The sequence below is a fragment of the Camelus dromedarius genome, chromosome 5 (assembly GCF_036321535.1).
Source record: "Camelus dromedarius isolate mCamDro1 chromosome 5, mCamDro1.pat, whole genome shotgun sequence".
NCBI classification, from domain to species: Eukaryota; Metazoa; Chordata; class Mammalia; order Artiodactyla; family Camelidae; genus Camelus; species Camelus dromedarius.
The window spans coordinates 21,990,739-22,013,745 of record NC_087440.1 but is presented as its reverse complement, the minus strand read 5'-3'; the positions used below and the strand labels follow the sequence as shown (position 1 = coordinate 22,013,745).

Here is a 23,007-nt window from a genome sequence, read left to right as displayed (position 1 = left end):
ATTTTAACTATATTTAAATGTACGATTCATTGGCATTAAGTGTATTCACATTGTTCTGCAACCATTACCACTATCTATTCCAAAACTTATTCATCATCCCAAACAGAAACTCAGTATTAATTAGTAACTCCCCACTCCCTGCCCCCACCCCAACTCCCAGTTCCTAGTAACCTCTATTCTGCTTTCTGTCTATGAATTTGTCTAGTCTAGATACCACATGTAAGTGGAATTATACAGTATTCATCCTTTGTTTGATTTACTTTTACAGATATTTGCAATATAATAAGTTATGTTTAACAGCAGTGAACTGCTAATGTTTTTTACATGCTTGCCTTTGGTCATCATGGTATATAGTACATATTGTTTTACTTATGGTTATAGTTTATCAAATTTTTATTGTTCACTATTGGTCTTGTGTAGTTGAAGATAATTCAGAGTAAGATGATGCATATGGTTTTGAGTGTTAAGTATTTAGACATCAACTTTGGAGTACAGTACTGCTTTTAAACATGAATGTTTTATATAGAATAATTTTATATCTCTAAAAACTTGGCTCCATTTGCATTAAGAGGAAATTGATGTGTATATATCATTTTACATAATACAAGTTTTTATATAAATCTGGCTTTTTGTATCATATTAATGTATTTTTTCTGGCTACTGCTTCTGCTTTTCTGATGATAATACTGAATTTGGAGGCGTGGTTGGACATTTTATTTTAAACAATACGCAATCCAAAATATTTTTTTCTAAGTGTTTTTAAATATTTAAAAGTAAGCTCATGTAGAAGTACCTATCTTAATCTTCCTCTTTTTAATTTATTTTGTATTTCCAGATATTTCTGTGTTGTCTCTTGGACTGAGGTAGTTCTGCTTCTCCTGTCGGGCCAATTTCCCTATTCTTCAACTGTGGATATCTCTTCTCTACACTTTACCTTTGTGATTTGCATTGAGGAAGACTGCTTTTCTTTTTGTTCCACCTCTCAGATTCAACACAGAGAAGCTGCGGGAATGCAGTCATCCTACCAACTTCTCCAGGAAGAAAGAAGCTACTGACATGTGTCTGCAGCTGCTATTTGCTTAATCATAAAGAAAGCTTACAAGTTAAAGGCTGATCTGATTTGAAATAGGTGCTTAGATGGTGGTATTTGTGAATTCTTTACCTTTTGTTCAAAGCAAGAAGACTGAAAAAATAGCCAGTATGGATGACATCAGGGTTTTTTTTTTTTAATGTCTTCCAGTTTTGGCCACAATCATGATAAGCACAGTTGAAACTGCAGCAGTAAATTCCAAACATATGTTCTAATTTGAAATGAAAGAGATGCTTAAAAAAAATTACATACGTATCTAAATCCTGGCTCATCCTCTGACATAGATTTACTGGATAAGAACAAAGGTTCAGTTTTGCAATAAAACCTTTGATGTGATAAAGAAGCATAAAGATAGAATATCACAAGATTAATTTCATATGTGAATAAACCATCACAGTCTCTATAAATGCACATTTTCACATGTGTTAAGTCCACATTCTTGGATGATAAGAGGAATTTTTCTCCTAGAGAAGGAAGCTGTGGTTGACTTTCTCAGAAATCTTTGGACATTTGGTATTTTTTAATGGTTTTTCATTCTTCTAAGGAGGGACCACTTTGTACAGATGCTAACCCTGTGAATGCATACTTGGGTTTAGTGAAAAGTTGATAAAAGGAAGCAAAACAGTTTTGAGTCCAGTAATGGAACCCTCTTCACCTCCCTAGACAAGAGACTTCTATATTACAAATTACTTCATTCTTTTTTGTGGAGTCTTATATAGCACTTGAGACTTGGTTTTACATGCTGCTAAGGCTGGAAGAAAAGTGGCATAAGTGGTTTTTCGGTTCAGAAGATGTGGTGGACCCTACAGTATGACTTGACTTCAGCTTTGGACAAGAGTAGTGAAGAAAAAAATGAGGAAAGTTTCCATTTAACTCCTTTCTCCTAGGAAAAAGAAGTGAAAATGCATTATGCAGCTCCATCTGACTTCATGGTGTTTTACATTCTGTAGCTCTGTTTTTTGTAAAAGCATAAATAACTTTTTTCCTTTGACCCGAGATTGGTTCTTGGATGTTTGATTTATTTTTTAGGCAATGGGTGTAATATTAGGCTGAAAAGACTGGGTCTCAGGTAACTTTGTTCAATTGAAACTAAACTTTCTCATCAGAGAATGGGCCTCAGAAGAAATGTTCCCAAACGTATTTAGATTAGTGTAGATTTAGAAGAAATTCAGGATCTGAAAAAAAGAAGGAAAAAAAAAAGTCAAGAAAGATAGTTCCGAAAAGAAGTAATGGATCTTCCTTTGTTTCTGTTATGTCTTAATGCTGTCTGTGAACAGACTACAGTGTAAAGATGTCCTTGTTTCCAAATCAACAGAGGACCATTGTATGAATTGTCACGTTTTTACATAAGAAGAATGAAACCTTTATTTATAACAGTTTGTAAATAGAGAAAGGATTTAAAGCTGCTTAGATGAAATTAAGAACAAATCATCTTAGATCATCTCTGTGATACAGGGAATGTTTGCCTAGGGCCATACGTGCTGTATTGCTTAAATCTTAGGGCAGATTTTACCAGAATTTGAGAGTGATAGAAATAGCCAAAAATGGGAAATGTTGAGCACTTTTAATAATTAATTACACTGGTCAACCAATTTGAAATGGCATAAGAAAGCTTTTTAATAAAATAATTATATAATGTAGATAAAATATACTTTCCTTTAATTGAGGGCAATTATAGACTGGTAAATCATAGTATAAGTAACTTTGGATAAAGGTAACTTAAATTTTTCTCTACGTAACTTCCCAGCCACTTCCTGTTTTCTTATAGTATTTTGGAATTTTTAAAGACAGAATGGAACCTTTATATGTGAGTGTCATTGGTATGTTGAGACTATCATTCTCTCAAATTCATGGAGAATTTGTATCTTCAGTTGTCTGTTATCCATCTTCCCCATGTCTTTTTGGCAACTTTCTGAGTAGAATCATTTGGCAGGGGATAGGGACTTTGTGCTATCAGCACCAGTGAAACCATCTCTGGCCTGCTTGTTTGAATTATGTATATGTATCAGACCCAGCTTCTCTGGTTGCTTTATATATTTTCATTTCATAGCTAAGAGAATCACTATTTAATGCTCTCTTTCAAGTTGTTTCTGCATCTTTCATGGCTTTCACCTGATGGTTTTTAACAAAATGGATATATTCCATTTGTATTTACCCAGTGTTTACTTAATACTATCTACATTGTTTTTCCTGGTCTATTTTGGTCCCCTTCTTGATGGCAAAAGCTGTAATTTTAGTCAGGACTATGACTTTGCTATGCCTGCTTCCTTTCCTTTGCTTATCCATGTTAGCTGGCAGTTTTTCCTTTAAAAAACTGAACAAAAATGGGATATGTGCAATAGAAATACATATATATATATGTATATTTTAATACTTGTGGACAAATGTTACAAGTTGTTTAAGAACAACAAAATCACCAATGTCTTCCATTTTGAGATGTGTATAGTTTTGTAAGCATTAGTGCTTGGTAGCGTATTGTAGTGCCATGTTAGGGGTTAGTGCATGAGCCTAGTAATAATTTAAACTTCAGGATGAGTTATTGATAATAACTAATAGTGTAAAAAGAATGGAAATTCTAGACCTTTTCTTTTTTCCTAATATCTGAATCCATGATATTCTCCCTGGGGAAAAGAGATTAAGGCCAAGAGACTCATTTATGAATAGAAATGTGGGGTCACAATGTGAAATACTATCTTTGAGGATATTCAAGCTTTCCATGTGGGAAGCTGGAAGGCAGCTGCCTTTGAGTCTTATGAAATCTTAAGTCAAAATGAGGCCCCATTACATGATTGTGCTTTTGCTCTTATAGTTTGAGGTAAGATTTCACACTGTTTTCACATTGTATGTCTTCTAAGTTTGTTTTCCCTCTCCCTTTGCATCAAATTATTTTATATTTTGCATGTCTTACTGAGATGCTATGTTAATTGCTCAAGTGAGTGCTTTTTTAATCTGCAGACCATTTATGTTCCCTGTCTGCAGTATGCTATGTATTAACAGAACACTGGTCAGTAGTTGGGTACTCGACATTAATTTGTCATGGGCTTTTCCTGTTTCTAAATCTGCTGAAATGTGTATTGATGGGATTTCAGACCTTTACATGAGAATTGGAAATGTAGCTAAATGGAACCTACCTAGGTTGCCATGTATTAACTAATTCTGCTTAGTTAAAGTAAGTTGCCTCAGACAGCGTTCACTTTTTTCTACTTTACTTGTAGAAATAAAAGTTTTGTTTTGAAAGCATAGCTTTCTGTAGAAAAGAAATTCCTACCTCGAAAAGCTGCCTTGAGAACTTGGAAATGGCAGTTTTCTGGGGTGATTTCTAAATCACAGTATTAGGAGAGTCCAGAATTTACTGACACAGATTTTACAGTTAGTATCTTTTTTTAATATGATGTGTCTCATGTACAGAAGCAACTTACAGCACATTGACTCTTGGGCAGCAGAACTCCAGGAACCCAGGTTTAGAGTCTTATAGTGTACTTAATTAAAGTAGTTGTACTCTTGGTTCAAGTAGGTTAGTGCCTGGGAGAATCCATTTCTGAAAAGCATTTAAACATTAAAAAAAAAAAAAAAAAAAAACCTCTGAAAAGGTAATGAATGCAAAATAGCACAGTCTATAGGAAAGGATATTTCCTGTTGCAAAAAAAAAAAAAAAAAAGCCATAAGATGAATTATTAATTTTCAAGAGGTAGAATTTTAGTAGCAATAACAGTTTTGCATGTATAGTAAGTTGCTTTAGTAAGGTTGTACAGTAGAATACTACTTGAGTTTGTGAGGCTCTGTGATCAACAGAGTTGCACAAAAGGAAAACGATGTTCTAGGTAAAGAGTATATAAAAGGTACTTTCTTTCTTTTAAAACTATGAATGTATATGAATATATCATTGTGTGAGAAATAGCAACTTTTGTGTAAGTTAAAGGTTAAAGACCCTGTTTGTTTCCTAGAGTGGAGGATTAGAGCCATTGAATGAAACTTCTAGCGCTTGTCTGGAAACAAATGTACTACTGATGTAGCCCCACTGAAGCCCATTGTGTGGGGATTTTGCTTATGATGTTTCTTTTAGCATCAGGCATTGATAAAATGGCATACTTTTTGCTTTGTCACCTTACCTTTCTCAGCTTGTTTCCTGGGTGCATTTTTTTTTAAAAGGAAAAGTTTGTTGTGTGTGTATATTTAGGGTTAAAAAAAAAAAACAACAAGAATTTGGATAGTTGGCTTTTCCTCATGCCTGTTACTGTAGAGGAGTTAGGAGTTAAGGGTATAAATTAAAAGGATTGACGGGAACAGCCAAAGAGAGTATGTTGGCATTTTAAACCTTGTCTAATGTAGGTGTGTCAAGGCCTATGGCCTGTGACTGCTTATTTTATTAAGAACCCAGTAAGCTAGTACCTTGATCTGGGTAATCACACAGCTCTCACATCAGGATATAGTAATAGAACGAGGGTGACTTCTCGCTTTTACCTCACGTTCATCTTGGCCATTTAGTACCTTGGAAGATCCTTCAAAAGATTGGGTCTGTTGTCCCGTGTTTTCCCAGTGGAAAAAAACTGGAAAATGAGTGGATTTAGGAAAATAGTGCCTCTTGAATATTTAATTCTTAGATGGCAACTCCAAAGGATAGGGAGAAGGCTATATTAAATTGATTATAGCTCCTCTTTAAATGTCCTATGCCATTAGTTGGTGTTAGAGACACTGGAATAACCAAGCAATATTCAGACATCTGCACGATCATGAGGACACCGCTGCATATTACAGTGATGTCAACAGTTTAGTTACTTAGAACAATTAGATTACACTTAACAGCCACGTTAATAGTTGTAAATGCTCAAATGTGCTACAAGTTTTTGTAGTCTCAGAGTATGTGGTTGATTATTTTTCAATATTGTTGTGGTCTCATGTTTACTCTTTGTGTACCTGTGATATGCAAAATATGAAGAGACCCTGGGCCTCCAGGAGTTTACATTCTCATGGTGCTGCTGGTGCAAGCAAATTGCTTCTAGTTTATTTAGAACATTGCTTGGCTGTTAATTATATAATATTTGGAAGGGTTCCTTGGCCAACAGTTTTCAAAAGCAGAGGGCTATGCTAAACTTCAGGGCATTGATTTTGAGTTTACATTGTATTAGCTCTGCTGTTCATAAACTCCTTTTCCCCAGGGAGCTGTGCAGGTAATGCTCGTTAATGTGAATCAGAAAAGAAACAATTCTGCCTAAGAGCATCTTCACTATCTCTATACCACCTATGCTCTTCTATGCTGTCGCTTTCAAATGGCCAAGAAAACTTACTGATCCAGAAGACTGTACATCTCTCAGTTGTTTTTCTTCTCCCAAGTTTTTACATCATTCTCTACCCACAAGGACCAGAATTTGCAATTAAGCCTTTTATAACTGAATAGTGGTCCTAATTTTAACCTTTTTGTGTGTGACTTTTGTATCCTTATTGCGAAGCAGCGTTGTGAGAGATGTGGAGCACCTGCCTGCATTTCTAAGCAATCATTTTATTAACCCACATTTTTGGTTGAAACTTTGCATGTGTTCTTGTTATTCCCCCTAATTCCTCTGAGTCAAAGGGTTTATTTACTCTGCATGTTTATTAAAACTGGGTCTGGATGAAAGTATAAGCTATAGTGGCAGGCCCATAGTTCTTATTTTAGAGTACTAATATTCTAATGCATGATTGAAAATGTCCAGTGTTATGTGGTTAGCAGTAATTATATATATGCATTTATTAATAATGAAGCAATAGAGACTTAAACCAATAGCTTGAATTGTTTGGATTCTTAGTTTTCATTTTCTAATTAAAGATTATCTTACTTCCATTGAAATGGGAGCTAGAAGATAAACAGGGGCAACCACAAGACATTCAAACTGTCAGGAATAGAGCATAACTGTGCTCACCCTCTAACCTCTTGCCTGGTTCCATTAGTTCCCAAGCATGTTTAAAAATAAAAGGCACAGACTAAGCATGTTGAATAGAAAGATGCTATGGCTATAATAATCAGAAAGGTGCAGAGTTTCAGAAAGGATAGGGAATACCAGTGTGGAGTATGTAAAATAACTAGAGATGGTGTTTGTCTGATGTTTATGTGGCTTAAGTTTGGATCTCTTAAGACTAGAATCTTGGAAGTGAATAGAGGCAATATGCACTTACTTCACATGTTCCAGGATATTCAGATAACTAGGCAACTTTTTTGATGGTACTGGTATTAACCAGCCATAAAGGGCCCTTCCAGCAAAGGAGACCATTCCATTTTGTGGAAATAGTCCTGAAAATATCGACATACCTGTGTTTTGGTTTCTCTCATGTTACTGGATTATATTTTAAAAAATTTTTTAATTGTTTATAGCCAGAGTTTTATCCTTGATGTTTTGGTTGGACTGCATAATTTGTTGCTTAAGCTTTTGATGCCAGGTAAACAGGGGCAAGTTTTCTTATTAAAAACAGAAAGAAAGAAAAGAAAAACCTTGCCATTTATTTTCTTGTTTGATAAAATAGATCAGTTTATGGTGGTAGCTTAAAATTTTTTGAAGTTATTCCTGACTTTGAGATAATCCTTTATAAGTACAAGTGACATGACAAATAATACACAAATGGAATTCGTTATATCTGAAAAAGGAGCCTAAATAGCAGAGATTCAGATTAGATGATTTTCACTAGGCGCCTTCCAGGTTTCATGTTCTATGATTGAAAGATAATTTTTCCAAAATGATTTCAAACCTCATTTTAATCTTTGCTGTGGAATTTCACTCAAATACCTTTAGGAATGTTTAAGTGGAATGGTAACTTTGCAGTAGTTCAGAATTGAGTTAATCATTTCACTCAGTATAGGAAGTGAGATGTCATATCCCATATTTAAAGTTTCTCTTTGGTACGTACTGATAACATGTCTGCTGACCAGTGAAACCAGTAAAGATTAAAGGATAGTTTCTCTAAACTCTGTTCCTATTTTTCTGGTAAGGCATATTAAAATAGTTAATATTAGAAACCCAGACATCACAGATTTCTCTAGGAATGCATACTCCTAAATTTTCTTTAAAGTCAGAGTAGATAAGTTAAGGTTACTGACAAATTTCAAAAGGTTTGTCTGTGTTGTTCATGGTATGCCATGCTATAAAATGTCTTTCTCCCAGGGATAAGAAAAGTATTCTGGCAATACATTATCATCAGTGCTTAAATAGCAGTAATAGTCTTGGCGCTTACCTTAAAACCACCCATCATTTGTAATTGAAAATATTCATATTAGAGTAACCTTCACATAGTTTCATTAAAGTAATTGTTGCTATTTTTACTGGCTGTTCAGCATCTTCTGCATTGCATCACTGGTATGAGATGTTAAGACAATTTCATTGAATGTTTGAAGTTTTTTTACAAAAGGCAGCTTGCTTCCTAATCTATGCATCTTTGGGATTTTAGAAGAAATTTTATTCTTTGCTGTAAAAAGGAACTGCTGTAAGAGTTGGGAACTCTGCACCTGTGTAAATATATTTTGGCAATAAAGCAGCATGGGCTGAGAATGCACTGAAATTTCACTGTGGTGTTACTTGGAATGGGTAATTCTATTAATGCAGTAAGTTACGGAGATGGAGGAAGGAGCCTCTCCGCAGACATGTGCTGAAGTAGGCTTCAAATGAAAAGAAGAAAAGACAAAAGGGCTTGGGTTTCTTGATACCAAGATGTGGCAGTTTCTGGTATAGTCCAAGGGAACAAAGAGGAACCCCATTTAAACTTATACCCTTACACCATTCCTATTTTACCTTTAGGACCAACCTTATGCTAGGTCTATGAGCAAATGTTTAGTTTCTGCTAAGGAAATAGAGCTAAGTTTGATAATGATACAACTTGCAGAGAATCCTTCCTATCTGAAATTTATAAAGTAAATGTAAAAGAAGGCTTTATATTTAGTATTTAAATATTGGGTAAGTTAACTAAAGAGGTTTTTAACATTAAGAAGAGATCCTTTTTGAGTGAGGGGAAAGGAATTTTTTCAGGTTTAAAATGAGAAAGATGTTACAAACTTCCTTGGGATTGGCCAATGTCAAATGGAGAGGAACAAAAGTTATGTGGTTTTTGTGGTGTGACAACTAATGTAATCACTCCTTTGATTTAGGAGACTATTAATTTAACATACACTTACAGACATACGCCAGTCCCAGGTACTGTGCTAGATGTTGGCATTACAAAAATTGAGATGTTCTCTGCCATTAAGGAGCTCAAAAGTGTACAACTCAGGGACTTTCAATACGTAATTTTTTTGTTCTTATAAGTACATGGAATTTTGAGAACACTTTTATTCAACATATATACAGTGCTAAATGGTATCAAACTACAGTAGAGTAGCTTTGGAATCTGTTAATATCAAAGTCCTTACTATTGATGTTAGACTTCCAGAGGAGCTCTTATACCACTAAAGCTTGTTGAAAAAAAAAAGTCAACCATCTGTGAGAGTATCAATTAGTATAACATTTATAGAAGGCATAATATCAAAACAGTAAATGTACATGCCCTTTGACTGTGTCCCACTTTTGGGATCACCCCCCTAGAAATACCAGGACAAATATGTAAAGATACGTACAAGGATCCAATACAAGAATGGTTAAATTCTGATACATGATTGACTCATGTGTAAATGTTAAATAATTTGTGTGGCCTGGTATAGAAAGCTGTCCGTGACATACATTGTGCGAGAAGCAGGTTGCAGAATAATGTGAAAAACATAATTGCCTTTGTTTTATGTCTATATATGTCCGCATGCATGAAGGTTATAACAACATTTATCGAGGACTTACTCTGTGCTAAGCTTTAGGTGTATTAATTCATTTAATCCTCACTATAGCCCTAGTTGGTTTTTAATCCATATTTACAAGTAGACATTAAGTAAACTGTTCAAGTTCATGGCTAATAAGTACCGAAGTCACAATCTGAATCCAAATCATCTGGCCCCAAAGGCTGCTCACTTCCCAGCATGCTATATTGTGCCTCTCAGAAATGTAAGGGGGAGTGTACTTTTACTTGTTATTTTGTCACACATCTATATCTGAATTTTTTTCTAGAGTAAACATGTAAAATGTACTTGGGGGGAAAAATCTATTTAAACCAGCCAGCTTAATTTGATGCCAAGTTCAAGCATTTAATTTTCTATTGAAAGTCTACCAGAACAGCAAATCCAGAAGTTAAGGAAAATAGCTTTTTAATTTAGATAAATGAAATATGTTGAGGCAGACATACCTACACACAATAAAAACCCCAATATATTCAACATAGTATTCAATATAGTATTAGTAGCTTTCATTCCTTAGGAGTAGAAAACAAGAGCTTTTCTAGTACTGGTTGTTGCCAGAGGCTTCACCCTTAAACCAAGTTTTGCAACTCACAAGCATAAAGCAAGTCAGCATTTTCTCCAGTTTAAAATATTTTTAAAGGAAAATAATCCTTTATGCAGTCTAAAATGGAAAGAATCTGCTATTTTAAAAAATTAGCTACATCTGAACCACCTTAACTATATCATCTCGTGATTATGCTAGTAGCAGCCCCTCCTTAGTGGTATGCTTGGCACGCCCTCCTACCCATTCTCCACAGGACAACCATGATAAGGTTCTAAAAAAACGGATCCTGACAAAGGCCTTTAAAATTCTTTAAGGGCGTCCCATTATTTTGGGGAAAAAAAAAAAAACATCCTTCAGGAGGCCAGTGAGGCTTGTACCTTCTGGTTTCTGGACACTTGCAACTCTATAGGCCTTCTTGTAAGGGCCTCACAGGGCCTTTGTACAGGCTGGTCCCTCCATTACCTTGTTAATTCCTACGCATCTTTCAGACCACTGCTGAAACATCATCACTTCCTCAGAGAGGCCTTCCCTGACCCCCCAGACCAGGTCAGTTACCTGCTATGTGTGTTTTTATCTGTATGTCCCTTTTCTTCAAAGCCCTTCCTACAGTTGTGATTTTACATATATCTTCATGTGGTTATCTGAATATCCATCTCTGACTAGATTATAAATGCAGGATAGAGAGTGGCTGGTTTTGCTATTTTTTATTCCCAGTGGTTAGCATAATACTTTATAAATATTTATTAAATGAATAATATAAGCTATTGAGCCACAATGCTATATAAAGCAAAATATGAGAAAAAACATTTCAGTGAATGATGTTTTTATCATTCCTTTCATTATTACCCTGTTAAGCTCAGTTTATAACTGAAACGAGAAAGACAAGTATATATTATCCAGTTAACATTACCAACAGAATATGTATGTACCTGTATTTTACATAAGAAAAAAATGATTTTCTCAGTATTTATTTAACAATTGCTCTGTGTAGGAAGAGTAGTCAACATAAATACAACTCTATTTCCAGGCCAACTATGCATCTTTAGATCAGAGCATTCATGGGACATTGCCTCTTAACTAAATTTGTAGTCAAAGATGTTTTCAGAAGTAAGTATTATGAAGCTGATAAGCTAAAATAAGTTCTTAAGACAAATAGCTATGAAACCTAGACAGAAGTCTCCTTAGTTTCTCATCCTCTAGAAATAGCTTCACAAGTCATGGAAAATCAGCTTAGAGGTGAACATAATAAAATATATTTCCCATCCATTCCTTAAGTTGATCTTTCTTGAGAAGTGAACAAACAGCACCTGTTGTTGAAGACAGCCATAAGGCCTGACATGGATATTCAAGCTTTGACTCTGGATCAGTTTGCTAGCTTGGACTGGTCAGGAGTCACTTCCTTCAGAATCTCCATCAGTGAATTTAAGCGAGTGTGCATTAACATTATCTTCTCTTTCAGCTGGGAAGAGAAATAAATAGATACCAGGGCATCTTAATATTAACCCTCAATCTGCAGTTTCTAGAAGCCACTTCACATTTAAGCTAGTGGTTGCGAGCTGGCAATATTGCAACACATTTCATTAGTACATTTCTTCTATTTCTGAAAGAACTTTACTCAACAAACCTAGAGCACAATAAGGTGACAGATAAAGTTTCATGTGGAAAAAGACCAGCCACTGCTGAGCATCACTGCTTCTTGGTCTCCCTCTTTCCTAGCCCTTAACAACAAATTTAAACTCCAGAACTTGGAGAAGGGAAGAATGGGATAAGAAAGCCTGCAGAGATAGAAGCATTAACCAGTCTTTCCCTTTTATTCCAGTGATGAGAATCTAACTTTTTTCCCTCTGTTCACAGTAAAAAATGTGTTTCTTTACTATTGTGCTAATGGTCTTCCGAAGTAGCTCTGGTTGTTGGGTTTAGAACAGATGTTTGTTGTAACTAATTTTCAATAGTTCTTTCAGCTTAGAATACCTATACCCAGAACCAAACTTAGTGGTGTTACTCAGCAGACAACATGTACTCAACTCAGTCATGGGTAAGTCTTCTGTTGAAGTAAAACAAATCTTACTTCTGACATAATCTGCATAGCACACTAAGTCTACTTTTTATGATCCAAGGTACAATTGTGAATACCCAGAATTCACCAGGAAATTTTGCTTAAACAGGTCACTCTAGAGCCCATTCATTTTATTTGGGTGCCCTTGGACATGATGAATCATTTTTGTTGCTTTCAAGATTTTTTCAGTCTTTATGTTTCAGCGTTTTTACTACATGTTGGGGTATAGATCTCTCTGCATTTATCCTACCTGGGCTTGCTTAGGTTTTAACTTACAGATTGTTTTTCATCAAATTCAGGAAGTGTTCAACCATTATTTCCTTGAACATTTTTTCTACTTTCTCCTCTCCCTTTTGTACTCCCATTACAAAAACAGAGGTATACTTGATGGTCCAGTAGTTCTCTTAGGCTGTTTATTTTTCTTCTTTTTTTCTCTTCTTCAGATTGCAAATCTCTTCAGACTGCAAATCTCATCAGTCTATCTCCAAGTTTGCTGATTTTTTGGCCAATTCAAGTCTGTTGTTGAGCCCCTCTAGGGAATTTTTCATTTCAGTTACTGTACTTTCCAACTCCGAGATTTCCATTAAAAAAATAAATAATTTCTATTTCCTAAGGGATATCCTCTATAATAAGACATTGTCATCATACCTTCCTTTACTTCTTTAAGCATGGTTTCCTTTAGTTTTCTGTACATATTATTAATTGCTGCTTTGAAGGCTTTGTCTGCAAAGTCCCAACATCTGGGCCTTTTCAAATGCAGTTTCTGATGCCTACATTTTATCCTGTGTATGGGTCAGACTTTCTTTGTGTGTCTCCTAATTTTTTATTGAAAACCAGGTATTTTAAGTAATATATTGTAGCAACTCCAGATACTAAACACCCCCCATTCACCTCCTGGCTTGTAGTGGTTGTTTTTTGCTTATCTGTTTGGTAGTTGGCTAGACTATTTTATTGATACCTATTTCCCTCACAGTGTGCAGCCTCTGATGGCACTCCTCAGAGGACACAGCTTTGGGCCTGTGCAGTCACTCTGGGGTAACAGTGGTTTTAGCAGAGCCTTCTTTGACTGTTTCTTTCCCTGATCTCTGTATAAACTGGCTGCCTTTGTTGATATCACACCCAGCTATCAGCCTTCACTGCTCTATTTTAACGGTGCCCTGGGACATAAATTGCTCCATAGTCTAATCCAATTAAAATCAGGACCATTTTAAGAGAAGTTTGGTTTTTTTTTTTGTAAGGGTAGTCTTTAAGGCCGTTCTTTTTTTTGTTGTTGTTCTAACCCCAGGAGGGCTTTTCTTAGCAGTTTCTCTGATTCTCTCTCATAAACTTCTAACTTGTCTGTGGTTTAGCTTGTTGCTCACACGGACTACCAGCTTCCTCTTAATTGCTCACCACCAAAATCTCCACTGTTTTGGGCAGCACCCCTAGACGTGAACATCCCCACACTCTGTTTTAAATAAAGTTAGTTCCCTTGGGAGAGCTTCAGAGCTTTTTTAGTTAATTTTTTTTTAAAACAATCTGTCTAAATCTAGGCTTCCAAACTGGGGTGGGGGTAATGTCTCTCAAAATAACACCGCTGCTTGACAAGCAGGGTGCTGGGCAGAGGCAGTAGCTTCTGGCCTTCTCAGCTTGCCTCTGCCAGCATGAAATGTCTAGCCTACAAGCAAGGTGGGGCAAGGATGAATGGGTTTCCAGAACTCAGCCTACTGTGTCTGTGGCAGAACTTGCACACTACACATTGCTGTTCTTGCCTGGAATATAAACCCTCTGATGAGAAACGCTGGTAACCTTCCCCTCCTGGGAAGATACCACAGCCCTCAGCTGGGAGCTAGGGAATAAGGATCTCTGTGTTCTTGGCCACATCTGCCCAGATGGAGCCTGCCTCCCTCTAAGCTGGAGGGGCAGGGAAGGGAGGGAGGAGGCAGTTTGTGGCTCAAATGCCACAGACTCACTGCTCTTACCAAGTTTAGTAGATTTTCTTGAATAAATGTCTCTTTGTTTGCTTTATTCCTTGGGGAAAGTTTCCACAGACTTAAGATGCTGTTTTCTCTATAATTTTCTTCAGGTATAGCTGATTTGTTGGGGATGGGTCCATGGAGCTCATCAGGCCACCATTCTGGAACTCATCTCCCATACAAATTATTTCTAATCACAGTATTTATTTACCCTCCTCATCAACTTAGTTGCTTCGAGCAAGGGTTGGCAAACTATGATAGCCTGCTGCCCATTTGTTTTAATAAAGTTTCATTGCAACAAAGCTATATCCATTTGTTTATATATTGGCTATGGCTGCTTTTGCTCTATGGTGCCAGAGTTGAGTAGTAGAGACTGAATGGTCAAGCTTTATATATCTGTCATCCAGTCCTTTACAGAACATTTGCCAATTCCTGGCTTAAAACATGGTTTCATGAGCTTAGTTAATGATGCAAATAAATGCCCTGATTACTAAATGGGTAATTAGCAAAGAATAAACTATGAACAGTGCTAATAACAAAACCAACAGTAAATTCTAAGGTTGTTCTTCTGAGGGTAGTAAAGTTATAGCCAAATTTCCACTCAAAATGAGTCAGCAAGCTACCAAAACAAGGTTGCTTTCTTCACCTCAAAACCATCACACCCTAGTAAAATTCATTTAAATAAGAATTCGTAATGATGGTTTCACCACTCTTCTCTGAGACATCTAAGCATAAGGTGCTTGCAAATAGGACAGACCTATGAAGGATGTTGGTGTCTATTCCCAGCACAGAGAGGAGGGTATAGGAATGCACAGCTCAGCAGCTCTCCACCTCCTCCTGAACCAGACCTGACAATAAGGCTTTAATATTTTGCTTTGTGTCACATTCAATACAGAATGTCAAAGCAAGCATAAAGGATTGTTGGAGTACCCACCATTTCAGTGCCCCCAAGTTTACAGGTACAGATTATCAGGAGTTGTCTATATTAAAGGAAACACAAAACCAGCATAAAATTTTACCTCTGCAACCTTTTCTGGTAGAGGTACGTTGTGAATATCCATCTCAGATGCATTTACTATGGCTTTTGTTTTTAAGAGGTAGCTAGATAAAAAATAGAGAAAATATTAGTACAATACAACAGTTAAGATTATCAAGGAGCCAAACGTGCAGTTATCTGTCAAACTAAGACTGCCTTCTTACTGATTTCCATTTCAAGATTCATAATGTATTTTGTAGGAAAAGCATTCTCAATTAGCAAGTCATCAAAGAGACTCTGTACCTCATCTCACCCCCTGTCAGCCAGGCATACATGAGCCAAAATTATGCTGGGACAAACTAAAGACAAAAAAACCAGGATCATATGAATAATTGTGATGAGTATAAGTGTCACACTCCACCAGTAGATCATGTAGCACAGAAGAAAAATAATCACATTGTGACAAATACTGTTGGTCCTACCCCATAGCCATTCCTCAGATCTTTCCTGCTAACAGAACCCAGACTTTGTTGAGGGCAACAGAGTGCCCAGTCCTAAAAGATTAATAGTAACTGATCTAGGCCAACGGTGGCAAGTCACATATTTGCTTTCCCAGCTTGAGGCAATCATGTGACAGTTCTGCCAATGATAAGGGAATTTTTGCTGATAAAAGGAGACCAATCCCTGTGTTCCCAGACTTCTCATGTATCCTCTTCCTTCCAGTTTTGGATGCTACTATCTGTGGATGTAATGCTTATACCTACAGCAGCCATTGATCCAACAGGAAAGGGACAAGAGAACTGGAGATGCTGACCCAGAACCTTGTCGTGGTTGAGCCACTGGAACATTCCTGGAGTGGCCAACTGCCCCACCCTGTACTTGGTAAAGCCACACTTCAGTTTTCTGTTACTAGCTACCAAATTCATCCTAACTGCTACTCACAGACATAGATTTATCATATTCCCAGCCTCATGCTAGCTATACTTTCCTCATATCTACTTAACCAAAAGGAATATACCAACCTGAGTCCAACTCCTCATTTTAAAGATTAAGAAATGACTTAAAATCCAATAATGCCTTTCAACTTTATATTAAAATTTTTTGTTACTAAAACCTTACTTCCCTAAGCAAAAACTCAATTACAGTTTGGTTAAATACTTACTTAAACTGTTTTTAAAAAGATTTGAGGTTACTAAATAGCACACATTCAGAAATACTTTTCCCAATCTCTCTAAACCTAATTCTAAATAGAAATTATTTAAGAAGAAACTAGAAATTGGAAGAAAAATATCAATCCACCTCAAGTACATATTTCCTGTTGAAATCTAAGTTGAAGAACAAATGGTATACCTGATGCACACTGAACAACCCCACGGTAAAGGGTGGGCTTTATTTATAAGTTTTATTGCTCAGTCATTTGTAACTCAGCTAGAAACACCTATCTAAGCACATTAAATGAGAAAAAGGAAGCTTTCTGTTTTATGAATGGAAAATGAGCTTTGGAATTAAGACATGGATTCAAATCTCAGCTCCTCCATGTCTCCAAGCCCCCACTTTCTTATATTAAGAACTCAGTGAGGTAAGCATGGTGGTACAAACTGGCACAAATTATATCATCAATGGCTGTTTTTGTTTTTTTGTTTTTAATGATCAAGAAAAGACTTTGAAGGATATTTCAGTTTGTTATAATAAAAAAAAGCTTAAGTAAATGGTAGAATTTATATTTAGGGATATAAGAATCAAAGTAATCCACAAGAAAGAACAGCCAATAAGGAACTTTTTCTTACTTCATGAGGCCACATGGTCAATATTTTACTTTTCATTGTGTATCTGCTTCATTCTTTTTCTGCAGACAAAATTTCTCTGCATCTACGTGTATAACTTAGAAAATATCCACTCTAAACCTGGAACTTTCACTTCCCAGCTTCAGCACCAGTACCATTTACAAATGACCAATATCTCTGGGTCCTTATTTCAAAGTCTTAGGGTAGAAAGCGTGATTGGCTCAGGTCCCCATTCTTGATCCCATCCATCACCTGGGAGTGATGTCACACAGGTCACACATATGGCCATAAGGTCCCACACTATGGAAGGAAGATGGGCTGGGCACAAACCTAAAAAGTGTCTACTACAATGTTATTTTACAAAAACGTACCTTCCAAAAGTTCCTGTAGTGAAGGAATAACCTCTCAATTATTCCATGGTATGATCATTAACACATGGTATGATTATAGAACATCTAAAATGATTATAATGTTATGAGACTATATTTTCATCCCACTGCCATCTTTTTTGTAAGAGACAGTGCCTGGCTTTAGCATCTTCTTTTGTACAAACATTCTGCCTTTTCTGGAAGATCTTTTAAAATTTATTTGAAATCTAAGACTATCTAAGTCTACTCACCACACCATTTTGTCACTGGAAAGGCAGAAGTGACCTCTCAAGGCAGCCAGGGCAGCATGGGTAGAATACAGATGGAAACCAATGGGAATCTCACACGAACCACAGAATAAAAGGTTGTAAGTGCTGGAGGAAGAAAACAGAATATGGGTAAGAAAGAAAAGCAGAGAACAAATACAAAATAACCAGTCTCTGGAATCATTCCTAAAAACTAGGCTATATAGGAATGAGACTGAAGAAATGTCACATTAAAAAAAGGTTAACTCAGATTTTAATATAATTACACCCTAGATTACAGATACCCTGTGGATTCTGGCCATAAAAGCAGTCATGGATGTACAACTGTCACTTCACTACAGCAATTTATATGAGAAAAGCAGAAAAAGGGCTAACTAATCAGATTAACATTAAACATATAAAACTACACATGACCATATAAATTAGCTACCATTAAACCAATTTCCAGTTGAAGTAAAATAATCAAATTGATTAGGGCTTACTAAGCAATTTATTAATGGAACTCAAGATTTTTCTCTTGCAGATATAACAAAAAATTAACTTAAAAAATTACCTACAATGCAAAAATTACCTAAAAATGCAAAAGAAAGAAAAGAAACTGTATTATCCTAGCAAACCACCTATTTACTTTTCCTTTATCGTCTGAAGGATTTCTGGATGAAGAATCAGGAAATGTTGATTTTAGTTCTGACTGTACCAATTGGGTAAGTCACTTAACCTTATATGCTGGGATATAAGACAAATCCAAATATTACAAAGAAATGTTTTAAGAAAAAAATTAACTGTTTCATCATGCATGCAATTGAAAGCAATTTAAAGTAGGTTGGTAAAGGGAAGAATTATTTGTATAAACATAATATACTGTGCAGCAAAAAAGTACTAATGAAGTATAATAATTGCATGGCTAAAAATAAACAGATTCAGGCAGAAGACCTAAACAGACATTTATCCAATAAAGACATAAAGATGGACAACAGACATATGAAAAGATGCTCAGTATTAATTATCAGAGAAATGCAGATCAAAATTACAATGAGGTTATCACCATACACCATCAGAATGGCTATCATTAAAAAGCATGAATGATAAATGCTGGAAAGAGTATGGAGAAAAGGGAACCCTCCTACACTGTTGGTGAGAATGTAATTTGGTGCAGCGACTATGGAAAACAATATGGAGATTCCTTAAAAAACTAAAAGTAGAGTTACCATATATGATCCAGCAATCCCACTCCTGGGCATATATCTGGAGAAAACTCCAATTCAAAAAGATACATTCACCCCAATGTTCCTAGCAGCACTATTTACAATAGCCAAGACATGGAAGCAAACTAAATGTCCATGGACAGATGACTGGATAAAGAAGATGTGATACACACAATGGAATACTACTCACCCATAAAAAAGTAAAATAATGCAATTTGCAACAACATGGATGGAGTTAGAGATTATCATACTAAGTGAAGTACGTTAAATAGAGAAAGACAAACACCATGATATCACTTATGTGTGGAGTCTAAAAAAATGATGCAAATGAACTTACTTACAAAACAGAAACAGACTCACAGACATAGAAAACAAACTTATGATTACCAAAGGGGAAAGGGGCTGGGGAGGAGGGATAAATTAGGAGTTTGGGAATAGCAGATACAGACCACTATACATAAAACAGATAAACAAGGTCCTACTGTATAGCACAGGGAACTATATTCAATAGCTTATAATAACCTATAATGCAAAAGAATACAAAAAAGAATATACGTATAACTGAATCACTATGCTATACACCAGAAACTAACACAACACTGTAAATCAACTATACTTCAATTAAAAAAAAAAAAAAAAAAAGAACAAAACCCCAGATTTGTATCAATGGATACTAAAGAAAACCAAGCAACAAAATATACTCAATTTATTGGTAAATAAAGTCCCACACCACACATGCATATTGTTTTTCTGTGAATATAGTAACCAAAAATCAAGCAATGAAATAAAGTTGCATTAATCTGAATTAATTCCTATGCAGGAATTAAATTATATCAGACAAAGCACAGTACCTACAGACAAATGTCTCACAGAAACTAATATATGGCACAGAGCAAAATGTACAGAAATCCCAAAATTATACTTAGCATGTAATACAAAACAAATATTTTCATGAATATTAGTCTGCTAATGACCCAGGAATGAAGTTTTGCATCATCACACCAGGTAAAGAAATATGACCAGCTGAGTGCTTGCTGAAGACAAAAGGAACACAGAATGGACAGTGGAAGAAGAGTTTTAAATACCAGCTATGACCATGTGAGCAGTTACAGAAACAAGGAATGTAACTTATGAATATCTTTTATTTGTTATGAATATGTTCATATATGTGTGTGTTCATCAGTTTTATTCCCTCTCTTTTCCTTTATCGTATAACATAATATGTAATGACTTTTTATCATCATATTGAAGTATTGGTAACTGTATATCATAGTATTTAAGTTATGAGATATCAAGGAGAAAAGTATCACTTAAGGACTTTACCTTCTTTTCTGGAGGAGGGATTAGTGCATTTTCAGTTGTAAGCAGGACAGTTGTCCATGTTAGCAAGGATTATGACCCTGTTACTGTCTTTATTTGTAGACTAAGGATAGTTTTATGAGATGCATGTGGATGCTAAGTTAACAAGTGATGATTAAATTTATGCATCAGCTGACTGAGCCAAAGAGTTTCCAGTTATTTGGTCAAACATTATTCTGAATGTGTTTATGAGGGTGTTTTTGAATGAGATTAACAGCTGAATCCATAGACTGAGTAAAGCAGACTGCCCTCCTTATTGTGGGTAGCCCTCAACTACTCAGTTGAAGACTTGAATAGAACAAAAAGGCTGACCTCTCATGAATAAAGGGCAACTCCTCTTGCCTGACTGCCTTGAGCTGAGACATTGGTCTGTTTTTCTTGCCTTTGGACTTGAAAGGTCAGCTCTTCTTGGGTCTCAAGCCTACTGGCTTTTGGACTGGAATTTACACCTTTGGCTCTCATGGGTCTGTGGACTTGGACTAGAGCTAAACCCTTGGCTCTCCTGTGTCTCCAGCCTGCCAGGTATAGATGCTTCTCACCCCCCATAATCAAGTGAGCCAATTCCTGATAATAAATCTCTTCCTGCTGAGTTCCACGGCTTTCCTTATTCCAAAAATATACAAACACATGGGACTTTCCCTCCAGTGTTTCTTAAACCACATAGATCTGTACTGTCTATTAAGAATGTGAGCCACATAATTTTACAATTTCTATTAGTCTTGCTAAAAAAAGTTAAAAGAAACTGGTGAAATTAGTTTTTATATATTTTATGCTACCCAATATGCAAAAATATCATTTCAACATGTAATCAACATTTTTAACATTTAGTTTTTTGGACCAAGTTTTCAAAATCTGGTGTATATTTTGCACTCAGAATATTTCAATTCAGAATGGCTACAGGGGAGGGTATAGCTCAGCAGTAGAGTGCCGGCTTAGCATGCACGAGGTCCTGGGTTCAATTCCCAGTACCTCCGTTAAAATGAATAAACCTAATAACCACCCCTCCAAAAAATGAAACAAAACAAAACAAACAGAATGGCTATATTCTAAGTGCTCAATAGCTACCATGTGGCTAGTGGTTGCAGTATGGGACAGCTGGGCTCAGGATACATTATCCTCCTTCCTAAGAAGATATTCGGAGAGCTTCTGCCTCTGGCCCCAGATAAACCAATACCAGGCAGGCCACCACTCCCTTCCCTCTCTGTTTCCTTCGGGTGGGAAGAGGACATTCCTGCAAGGGTAGGGGGTATATTTCAGGTGGGAAAGAGGAACTGCAGAACTCTTCCTGGTTACTGAGTAAAGCAACTAAGAATTCCTATATGTACTCTAACCCTAAAACTGAACCAAACCATAGTCAGAATGATTTGTCCTGCTGTTAAAACCAACACTGAATATCAAAGAGCTTTGTACTACTGAATTCACTGAGCACTTTGTTGTCACTTGTAAATTATATTACAGGCAAGATAGAACGTTTACCAGGCAGTATTCAAGTACATAACATTCAACATTTGTTTATCCCCAGGTTCCCAGGGCTATAGTAGAATGAGTCCTGCCGTAACTTATTACAAATTCCAGGTTAAATGCAAAATTAAAAGTCCTAGTTATGTCAAAAGATTGTAGTTTATATTAAGTGATTCTCATTATACACCTAAAGGTAATTTTCTCCTTTTTCTCCTGCTAGATACATCTTTCTTAGACTCACTTCACCTGCACTAGCCACTAGGGAGATGTGGCTCTCACAAAGACCTTAAAACCTACAAGCAAATACAACTTCTCCATTTCATTAGTACATCAAGTTTGTACAAGACTCAATCAGATAAAAGGAGCATCCTTCAAATACACTTTATAGACGGAATAAACTTTTCTTCTAGTGCAAGATTGGAAGAAATTTTCTCCTCATGCAATTCGGTTCCACGCCCCTCAATCTAAGTCAGAAAATGACTATAAAGACCTGATCGGGAATTCTCAGTACGTACCTGCCTTTGAGAGAACCTTCAATGCCAACTAGGAAGGGAGCTTCCAAAACTACGTTATTTGTGACTCCTAGGAAGACAAACACGGGTCAGAATGGCTACCTGTGAGGCACTGAAAGAGAAAACCTCTCCCCTCCAGAGAGACTCATCAGGGCCACAAAAATCATGAAAAGTCGCCTCCACTCCTGGCAAAGGAGTTTATTTCCTTCCAATTTTCATCCCGTTTTCATCCCCAGCCGGTCACCACGTGAGAAAGTTGGCAACACCTCCTCCGCCCGCTACGCATTCCCCAGACGCCGCGCCCACTCACTGGAGAAGACCACGGCCCCGAGGGACTGCGACAGGTCCCAGGCGAGGTGCACAGTGTCAGCGAGCACGGCGTGGCACTGCGCGCACTGGAACATGGCGCACCTCTCGGGCTGCAGCCACGACGGCAGCCGCGGGCCAGATGGCGGCTCCTCCGGCCCCAGCCCTGCGGGGCCGAGCGGCGAAGACCCCTTCACCACCTGTGTGTCCCACTCCATGGAAGTCGTAAAAGAAGGTTCGTCAACCGTCTTCTTAGCGCCATCACAAAAGTCACCCCGCGGTAGCTGCGCATAGCGGGAACGGTGCCTCCGCGGCCGAGCCGCCATCTTTTTGCAGCCCGCGCCTC

At 36.7% G+C, this 23,007-nt stretch overlaps 1 protein-coding gene and 1 long non-coding RNA gene across 2 annotated transcripts in view; one reads left to right on the top strand and one right to left on the bottom strand.

Moving 5' to 3' along the window:
* LOC105096860 (uncharacterized) overlaps positions 1 to 14,736 on the top strand; it is a 21,688-nt gene extending 6,952 nt beyond the window's left edge. Inside the window, exons 3-4 of the long non-coding RNA XR_837878.3 lie at positions 836 to 10,959; positions 12,366 to 14,736. This is a non-coding gene — a long non-coding RNA (uncharacterized LOC105096860). The remainder of the gene's footprint in view (positions 1 to 835; positions 10,960 to 12,365) is intronic.
* Positions 10,951 to 22,987, bottom strand: OIP5 (Opa interacting protein 5). Its single transcript, XM_010989295.3, has 5 exons — positions 22,666 to 22,987; positions 22,359 to 22,425; positions 17,804 to 17,926; positions 15,444 to 15,525; positions 10,951 to 11,872 (listed from the first exon to the last, which is right to left on the bottom strand). The coding sequence occupies exons 1-5, from the start codon at positions 22,985 to 22,987 to the stop codon at positions 11,777 to 11,779; spliced, it is 690 nt and encodes a 229-aa protein (XP_010987597.1). The 3' UTR covers positions 10,951 to 11,776.
* Between the last annotated feature and the right edge of the window lie 20 nt (positions 22,988 to 23,007).